General features: G+C 47.7%; 1 protein-coding gene across 2 annotated transcripts in view; it reads right to left on the reverse strand.

Annotated features, from left to right (window-relative positions):
- The window catches only part of GMPS (guanosine monophosphate synthase), a 62,741-nt gene extending 60,565 nt beyond the window's left edge, over positions 1-2,176 (reverse strand). Inside the window, exon 1 of one of the 2 annotated variants that reach the window (XM_073359615.2) lies at positions 1,978-2,176. In XM_073359615.2, coding sequence (XP_073215716.1) covers positions 1,978-2,004 — 27 coding nt within the window. In that variant the 5' untranslated portion in view covers positions 2,005-2,176. The remainder of the gene's footprint in view (positions 1-1,977) is intronic. The other variant, XM_073359616.2, reaches the window with a different exon arrangement.
- Between the last annotated feature and the right edge of the window lie 8,082 nt (positions 2,177-10,258).

Below are 10,258 nucleotides of genomic sequence, written 5' to 3' on the forward strand. Positions count from 1 at the left end.
CCCTAAAACTTAAGTATATAAATGTGAATCCATCAGTAGAGACAAAACCAAGTAAAATATATTTTAACTTAAGCTCTCTTATGTACATTACCTGAGTTCATGAATTACTGTCTGTAATACGCTACGCTGAATATTATTTATTGTCGAAGTGTGGTCCTGAATCATTAGAAAAGGCATTCCAATCATGAGAACTCACACTCCCATCCCATTGCTGCAAATACAAAAGCACTGATCTCCAAAGAAGTCAACAGGGCCTCCACAGGCATCTCTCACATGGAACTGGCTGCAGCACTGGGACCAAAATTTTTAAAGCATTATGGGATTCTTCAGGATCAAAGCACTATACAAATATAAAGTATTATTAATAGAACTGTCTTGTTTTCTAGTTAAGACACAATAAAATTAAAGGATCAAAAAGAAGAAATAAGGAACTTTAATTATATAGTGCTAATGTGCTTGTGATAGCTTTAACACACTTGGCAGAAACGAGTAAGCTAGTTAAAAATAAAAAAAAGGTAAACTGAAGTAAAGCTCCTCTGAATTGGAATTGAGCTATAATGAAGTCACTGTGAATCTCCTGCCCTATACATCCTCAAGGCCTATGAGTAATAGAAACAGCAGAGGAACCAGGCACATGCAGCTCTTTACATTCAGAGGTTTGCGGCAGTACTGTACAGGGGGCTCATAAAAATCTGATAGTTAATTCCCAATCCCTTCATGAAGATCATGGGCTATGAAATACCAGACACTACCCCTCCCCATTAAGCCCCAGGGATCACAAAGCATCCACTATATTCAATGTTTTCTGCTTTATTTCATAGATTCGTAGTGTTAAAGGCCAGAAGGGTCCAAGCATTTAGTCTGGCCTCCCACATGCCATTAAACCGCAACCATAGATACCCCTGCACCATATCCAACAACCTATGCCTGACTAAAGCATAACTTCACTGTAAATTCAGGTTGGGCACCACCTACAAAAACTGGGAGAGCAAGAGGTACCCTTCCCCCAGGAGCTGGGAGGAATATTATTCAGTCTACTGGCTATGCTAAGGGAACAGCAGCTTTTGGCTCAGAAAACTGAGAAAAGACTATTTTGTCCGCACTGTGGGATTATCATTTGTACAAAGGTATTGAGCAAACAGATATTGGGAAGGTTGGAGATGGGGAAATCTGTGCTCTTTTCCCCAGTGGAAGGATGGAGAAAGGAAAAGACCAGGACTCTTGGGAGCCACACTCAATCCAGCAATGGGGACCCCTGCCTCAAGCCAGCAACATGGGGAAAGCACTGGAGGCAAGTGTGCTGTTCCCCCCATCCACTGCGTGGGGCACCCAGACTCCACCACACTCAGGCGGGGAGTGGGTGTGCTGCTGGCACCTCTACTGTTCTCATGCCAAATCCCTGGGCTGGACAGTGGAAAGGCTCAACGGCTGGACACTTGCGCGGCTTCCCCCAACCTGCAGCTAACACAGCGGGGGCACCAGTGTTCCTCCTTCTCCCCTTTACCCCGCCCTCATGGGGCACCTGTGGGGGGCAGGCGGCAACAGCGATCATGCAAAGCCCCGGCCGGGGGAAGACACGGGCGCTGCGCAGGGCAGCTACAGCCAAATGTCCCCTCCACTGCCCCCTTCCCCCAGCGGTGCTGCTGCCTGCGCTGGAGGTTGCGAGCGCCAGGCACGATGCCCCCTCCCCCGCTGCCTGTACCATGTGCCCCGGGCGGCGCTTCCTCCCGCTGCAGGGAGTCCGGCCGGGGACTCACATCAGGGTGGCAGCGAGCTCCCCGCGCTGGGGGCGGTCTCGCTGCGGGTGATCCTGGGCGGGAACCCGAGGAAGGGCCTGGGCGCGGAGCGCACAAAGCGCCCCGGAGGAGGCTGGCAGGCCCGGCGTGGGGAGTGTCCTGGGGCGAGCGGCCGCGCGGCCCGGGCTGCAGGGGGAAAGGGGCAGCGCGCTCGCTCCGGGGCTCCCGCCGCGGCACTGACCTTGGCCTCTCCATTGCACAGAGCCATGGAGCCGGCTGGGGACGGGCCGCCGCGCCTCACGGCCGGGGACAAGGAGAGGGCGCCCGAAGCAGGACGAGGCTGCCGAGGAGCCGCCGCCGCCGCCGAGATGAGCTAATCCTGCCCGTGTGCGCCTCCGCTCCCCCTCTCCCGCCACTGGGAGGAGCCGGCCCCAGCACCGCCCCGCTCCCTCCTCCTGCTGCTGCCGCCGCCGCCGCCTCCGGAGGGGCAGGCGAGACGAGGCGAGGCGGTCCGTTCCGCTCCTGCAGCGGGGGGACTGAAGGGGAGGAGCGCGGAGTCCCTCGTTCGGCCCAGCGGCGCGAGCGGCTCGGCTCCGCGTGGGGAACGTTAACGGCTGGTTTGGGTTTAGCGGACCGAAGGGCTGTCGGCGAGCGGCCTGCGCACAGCGCGGCTGCCAGCCTCTCGGCGTTCCCTCTAGCTGGGGTCCTGGGAGGAGCTGCCCTGGCACCATAACCCCTCAGCCCTCGCCCCCCGTCTCCCCTTGGCCCTGTTTCCTTCATCCCGTCTGCCTTTCTATGCCTCATTGCAGAGGTTTCCCTTGTCTCTCAGGGTGGTCCCACTGTCTGGGCTGACGGGCTTCATTAATCCCCTACGCCGGGCCTCTGCGCCTGCTAGACCAGGGGCCGGGGTGCCTCTCGCAACAAGCGCTCGTGATGGAGGCGCCATCTCACTCCAGACCCCTCTCCCCCGCCTGAAAGCCCAAGTACAGGCGCGCGCGGGCCTCTCCGTGCCTCCAACTTGGACAGACCTGCCTAACCAGCGGTGAGTGGCAAACCAGGGGAGCCTGACCACGCTTGGGAGGGCTGTCTGCGCCGGGCTCCACGCACCGAACCGCTGCAGAGCTGAGCTCCCCGGCAAGCGGCAGGTAGAGGCTCTGTTGTGCTGCTGTTGCTTCTGTGTACAGCTAGATAACTTACAGATAGGAAAAGGAAAAGAAGAGAGACTAATGAAACTGGAGACTGCTAGGTCCTGAGCGTGGCTTTTAATGGACTGTCTACAATTGTCTAGGCGGAGTGGAAGAGCTTGAGGGCGGCAAGGGAAAGTAACGATCAGTTAAAGCACATGTAAAAAGAGAAAAGTGCGGGGTGGGAGGCGGCGTAGAATAAATGAAACCCCTAGAAGTCTTTAAAAATTTCAAAATACATATCAGATGTTAAGGGTCTTTCTTCCCCCTGCAATTAGCAGTATATGACAGTGTACCAGATTTCAAGATGCAAAAAAAACCATAGAAACTAATAAAGAAAAGGAGGACTTGTGGCACCTTAGAGACTAACAAATTTATTTGAGCATAAGCTTTCGTGAGCTCACTTCATGGGATGCATCTGATGAAGTGAGCTGTAGCTCAGGAAAGCTTATGCTCAGATAAATTTGTTAGTCTCTAAGATGCCACAAGTCCTCCTTTTCTTTTTGCGAATACAGACTAACACGGCTGCTACTCTGAAACATAGAAACTAATGTTGTTAGTCAATTTAACAAGCATCAGTATTCTATTTAAATATAAATTAGCTGATGTGGTGATATCTATGTGATAACCTGCATTTAACATGGAACTTTGCTTTCTCACCTGCACTCAGGCCACAAAATACCTGCTGCTATTTCTAACATTCCAGAACTCTGAGTAACTTCCAAGGGCTGCCATTTTCCTCCAAAATCAACCTATCACAAAATGTTTCCTCCTTTTCCCCTGGAAATAAAAATTTCTCTCACAGTTCACACCAGTCTGTAGTACAGGATGGGCCATATTCAGTCCTGGAATGCTGATAGCTGCCTCGTATGGAACAGAAGAGCTCTGTGTAGCTCAAAAGCGTGTATCTTTCACCAACAGAAGTTGGTCCAATAAAATATATTACCTCACCCATCTTGTGTCTCTAATATCCTGGGGCCAACCTGGCAACAAAAACACGGCAAACAGGTATGTTCCACACATTCTAGCACATATCGTCTGATATCTTTCAACCTACAAGTTCTAAAAGCAGAAACATATACGATTGTTACAGGGAGATTCCCAACTACATCTGGCCAAAGTTTGTTTTGTTTTTTTTTAATGAAAAGTTTTCTTTGTTGAAAAGAAAAGTGAAAGTTTTTTATTTTTTGAAAAAATGCTTTTTTGATATTTTTCAAATGGTAATTTTTATATGTTTTGAAAACTATTTTTAAATATTCATAAAAACTTAAAAACAAACAGATGGCTCTATTTTGAACACTTTAAGATGAAAGTTTAAAGTGTTTAAAATAGTTTAAAGTTTAACTTTTTGGGGGAAGATGAAAATAAGTTTTTAAATTTTTCATCCAGCTGTATTTCCAACTTTCCAATGGATATGCAGTACTTTCTTCTATCCCATTTAGGAACCTAGGCCCCAATCCTACAAATACTTAGGCACAAATTAGCCCTCACTGACTTCAGTAGGACTACTCAGGGCAGGAAAATTAAGCATAATCAAAGTATTTGTAGAATCAGGGCCTTATTGTGTAATAATAATAATAGTAGAAAAACTATGTTGGGTTATTTTTTGAGGTTATTTATTTGTATTGTGGTAGTACTTAGGAGTCCCATTCATGGTCCCAAGGCCCCCTTGTTGTAGGTACAGTATGAACACTTTTTTGTGTAATGACGATATGCTGAATACATAATGCGTTATAAGGGTTTTATTGGCACTCATTTGGGGTGACCTATATAACTCACCCTTTGCTTCACCTCTTGTGAGTAATAGAGCCATCCCAAATTCTTGTCATGCTTTTATACCATAACATCTTATCCACTCCCTCTGCCTCCAGTATTATACATTAATGCTGCTTTTTCAGACGTTTCAGAATAGGCATAATAGTCTCATTGGCTTCAGCAGCACTACTCACAATGAGTAAAGTTAAGCACGTGCCTTTCAGCATTGGGGCCCAAGTTTGGAGGCAAGAATTCTATTGTCCATGGTCATCCAAGAAATTCCTTAGACTAGCATGTCTTATTGCTTAAGAAGTGCACTGACTAGCTATGCATAAATTAAGATTCTCTTTCCATCTCAGGTTTTTCATGAAATTTACAGACTACTTGAGCATAATTGACGATGCCATCAGAACCTCCTCAATGGAATTATATCATCATCATATCATATTTGGGGTACATTGTTCCTCATATTAATAGTAGTCTTGCTAATAACATTTGTAATTAGTATGCATTCAATTACTAGTAAATAAATGTTTGAATGCATACTAATTACAAAGCCTATTAATTATAAGTCCTAGCATTGTATTTGCTTTTGACTCTCTTATTTCTAAATTTGCTAAATATTTTTATTTATTGATTTGATGCTTGAAATGAGCCCTTTTTTTCTTTTTTTGTTTTGTTTTTGTTTTGGTCCGATTACACATTCGATGTCAAATTCTGAATTCAGGCTGTTTCTATGCCCCCAAAATGTGGTGAAGGAGAACTATGGGATGCAACAGTTGTAACTCAATTCTAGCTCCCCCAAAAAACTTCAAAGTCAACTTTTCTCAAGCCCGTGCATTGAGGTCTGAACCAGAGTTGTGGGACAAAATGTATTTCCACACATTGCTCAGACTCTGCAACTTCTGTGCACACTCAGCAATGTGGGTTACTTATGTTCCTTGCACAACTAATCTACATGGACAACTGAGTACTCCTGGCCTGCCCAAAGCAATGACAGAAATTTAATACAGGCAGTGTTGCCAATTCACACGATTTTATCATATGTCTTCTTATATTTGGTACTATTCTAAAATCTCCAGCTCCTGGAATAATTTGATTACATGAGAATCTCAGCCTTCAATTAAAATAAATAAATAGAAATCTAGCCCTCATAATTGTGGAGAATAGTTTGAAAACATGATATATAGAGAAAAATATAAAGAATCCAAAAATAATTTTTAAAATCAGATAATTTTAAAGCCAATAGTTATATTTGACACTGGCTTACGATTTTTCAACCTGAGGTTGACGTCACTTTTACCCTAAAATGGGCTCAAATTAATATAGTAAAGAGAGGAAGACTTTGGTACTTTAATCAATAGACAATTTTTCTGGGAATCTCTTTATTAAATACCCTTTTAGAAAAGGACTTTCCCCAGTCCTCAAGTATTTTTCATTATAAGAACTTTCACTGGTACACCATCCCAGAGAGAAGATTTAATTACTTTTCATCTTTGGAGATTTGGGGTAAAATCCTGGCCTCAGTGAATTATAAATTAGAATTAGCCTGCTTTTCTAACAGAATGCAAATAATATCATAGATTCCAGTAAGGTTTTGTTATAAGGATCATAGTATAAGTTTATTTTACCCTAAACATTTTAATCAGGTCACGCCAGCCAAATATATTTTTCACGAAATCCACAGAATTTAAGAATCTGAGAAGAACTGATCTCAAAGTAGCAGTATTAGTCAAAAGAGAAGTAAAAAGCAGTAACAACTTCAGCACGAAAGTTAGCAGAGAGAAAATGTGTGTTTGTGACAGTTTTGTTAACGTAACAGTATAAATTGAGACATACAGATAGAAAAATGAGGTTAGTTGAGTGGACGGCAGGTTTGAGCAACTAGCAAAAGTGGCCAAACTGAGGGCTGCCAGTTACTACTGTTACCTGTCTAAGGGTATGTCTACACTACGAAATTAGGTCGAATTTATAGAAGTCGGTTTTTTAGAAATCGGTTTTATATATTCGAGTGTGTGTGTCCCCACAGAAAATGCTCTAAGTGCATTAAGTGCATTAACTCAGCGGAGCGCTTCCACAGTACCGAGGCAAGCGTCGACTTCTGGAGCGTTGCACTGTGGGTAGCTATCCCACAGTTCCGGCAGTCTCCGCTGCCCATTGGAATTCTGGGTTGAGATCCCAATGCCTGATGGGGCTAAAACATTGTCGCGGGTGGTTCTGGGTACATATCGTCAGGCCCCCGTTCCCTCCCTCCCCCCGTGAAAGCAAGGGCAGACAATCATTTCGCGCCTTTTTTCCTGAGTTACCTGTGCAGACGCCATACCACGGCAAGCATGGAGCCCGCTCAGGTAACCGTCACCCTATGTCTCCTGGGTGCTGGCAGACGCGGTACGGCATTGCTACACAGTAGCAGCAACCCCTTGCCTTGTGGCAGCAGACGGTACAGTACGACTGGTAGCCGTCATCGTCATGTCTGAGGTGCTCCTGGTCGCCTCTGTGAGGTCGATCAGGAGCGCCTGGGCAGACATGGGCGCAGGGACTAAATTTGGAGTGACTTGAGCAGGTCATTCTCTTTAGTCCTGCAGTCAGTCCTATTGAACCGTCTTATGGTGAGCGGGCAGGCGATACGGACTGCTAGCAGTCGTACTGTACCATCTTCTGCCGAGCAGCCATGAGATGTGGATGGCATGCAGTCCTTCTGCACTGTCTGCTGCCAGCCAAAGATGTAAAAGATAGATGGAGTGGATCAAAACAAGAAATAGACCAGATTTGTTTTGTACTCATTTGCTTCCCCCCCTCCCCTGTCTAGGGGACTCATTCTTCTAGATCACACTGCAGTCACTTACAGAGAAGGTGCAGCGAGGTAAATCTAGCCATGTATCAATCAGAGGCCAGGCTAACCTTCTTGTTCCAATAAGGACAATAACTTAGGTGCACCATTTCTTATTGGAACCCTCCGTGAAGTCCTGCCTGAAATACTCCTTGATGTAAAGCCACCCCCTTTGTTGATTTTAGCTCCCTGAAGCCAACCCTGTAAGCGCCCCTCCCAGCGTCAGAGCAATGGCAAACAATCGGGCATCTGAGAGTGCTGTCCAGAGCACTCACAATGGAGCACTCTGATGGGGCTAAAACATTGTCGCGGGTGGTTCTGGGTACGTGTCGTCAGGCCCCCGTTCCCTCCCTCCCTCAGTGAAAGCAAGGGCAGACAATCATTTCGCGCCTTTTTTCATGAGTTACCTGTGCAGACGCCATACCACGGCAAGCATGGAGCCAGCTCAGGTAACCGTCACCCTATGTCTCCTGGGTGCTGGCAGACGCGGTACGGCTTTGCTGCACAGTAGCAGCAACCCATTGCCTTCTGGCAGCAGACGGTGCAATACGACTGGTGGTCGTCCTCGTCGTGTCCGAGGTGCTCCTGGCCACGTCGGCTGGGAGCGCCTGGGCAGACATGGGCGCAGGGACTAAATTTGGAGTGACTTGACCAGGTATTCTCTTTAGTCCTGCAGTCCTATTGAACCGTCTTATGGTGAGCGGGCAGGCGATACGGACTGCTAGCAGTCGTACTGTACCATCTTCTGCCAGGCAGGCAAGAGATGAGGATTGCTAGCAGTCGTATTGTACCATCTTATGCGAGGCAGGCAAGAGATGAAGATGGCTAGCAGTCGTACTGTACCATCTTCTGCCGAGCAGCCATGAGATGTGGATGGCATGCAGTCCTTTTGCACCGTCTGCTGCCAGCCAAAGATGTAAAAGATAGATGGAGTGGGTCAGAACAAGAAATAGACCAGATTTGTTTTGTACTCATTTGCCTCCTTCCCTGTCTAGATCACACTGCAGTCACTCACAGAGAAGGTGCAGCGAGGTAAATCTAGCCATGTATCAATCAGAGGCCAGGCTAACCTCCTTGTTCCAATAACAACGATAACTTAGGTGCACCATTTCTTATTGGAACCCTCCGTGCAGTCCTGCCTGAAATACTCCTTGATGTACAGGCACACCCTTTGTTGATTTTAGCTCCCTGAGGCCAACCCTGTAAGCCGTGTCGTCAGTCCCCCCTCCCTCCGTCAGAGCAACGGCAGACAATCGTTCCGCGCCTTTTTTCTGTGCGGACGCCATACCAAGGCAAGCATGGAGGCCGCTTAGCTCACTTTGGCAATTAGGAGCACATTAACCACCACACGCATTATCCAGCAGTATATGCAGCACCAGAACATGGCAACGCGATACCGGGCGAGGAGGCGACGTCAGCGCGGTCCCGTGAGTGATCAGGACATGGACACAGATTTCTCTGAAAGCATGGGCCCTGACAATGCATGCATCATGGTGCTAATGGGGCAGGTTCATGCTGTGGAACGCCGATTCTGGGCTCGGGAAACAAGCACAGACTGGTGGGACCGCATAGTGTTGCAGGTCTGGGACGATTCCCAGTGGCTGCGAAACTTTCGCATGCGTAGGGGCACTTTCATGGAACTTTGTGACTTGCTTTCCCCTGCCCTGAAGCGCATGAATACCAAGATGAGAGCAGCCCTCACAGTTGAGAAGCGAGTGGCGATAGCCCTGTGGAAGCTTGCAATGCCAGACAGCTACCGGTCAGTTGGGAATCAATTTGGAGTGGGCAAATCTACTGTGGGGGCTGCTGTGATGCAAGTAGCTCACGCAATCAAAGATCTGCTGATATCAAGGGTAGTGACCCTGGGAAATGTGCAGGTCATAGTGGATGGCTTTGCTGCAATGGGATTCCCTAACTGTGGTGGGGCTATAGACGGAACCCATATCCCTATCTTGGCACCGGAGCACCAAGCCGCCGAGTACATAAACCGCAAGGGGTACTTTTCGATAGTGCTGCAAGCTCTGGTGGATCACAAGGGACGTTTCACCAACATCAACGTGGGATGGCCGGGAAAGGTGCATGATGCTCGCATCTTCAGGAACTCTGGTCTGTTTCAAAAGCTGCAGGAAGGGACTTTATTCCCAGACCAGAAAATAACTGTTGGGGATGTTGAAATGCCTATATGTATCCTTGGGGACCCAGCCTACCCCTTAATGCCATGGCTCATGAAGCCGTACACAGGCAGCCTGGACAGTAGTCAGGAGCTGTTCAACTACAGGCTGAGCAAGTGCAGAATGGTGGTAGAATGTGCATTTGGACGTTTAAAGGCGCGCTGGCGCAGTTTACTGACTCGCTTAGACCTCAGCGAAACCAATATTCCCACTGTTATTACTGCTTGCTGTGTGCTCCACAATATCTGTGAGAGTAAGGGGGAGACGTTTATGGCGGGGTGGGAGGTTGAGGCAAATCGCCTAGCTGCTGGTTACGCGCAGCCAGACACCAGGGCGGTTAGAAGAGCACAGGAGGGCGCGGTACGCATCAGAGAAGCTTTGAAAACCAGTTTCATGACTGTCCAGGCTACGGTGTGAAAGTTCTGTTTGTTTCTCCTTGATGAAACCCCCCGCCCCTTGGTTCACTCTACTTCCCTGTAAGCTAACCACCCTCCCCTCCTCCCTTTAATCATTGCTTGCAGAGGCAATAAAGTCATTGCTGCTTCACAGTCATGCATTCGTTATTCATTCATCACACAAATA

Source organism: Lepidochelys kempii, chromosome 9, assembly GCF_965140285.1.
Source record: "Lepidochelys kempii isolate rLepKem1 chromosome 9, rLepKem1.hap1, whole genome shotgun sequence".
Lineage (NCBI taxonomy): Eukaryota > Metazoa > Chordata > Testudines > Cheloniidae > Lepidochelys > Lepidochelys kempii.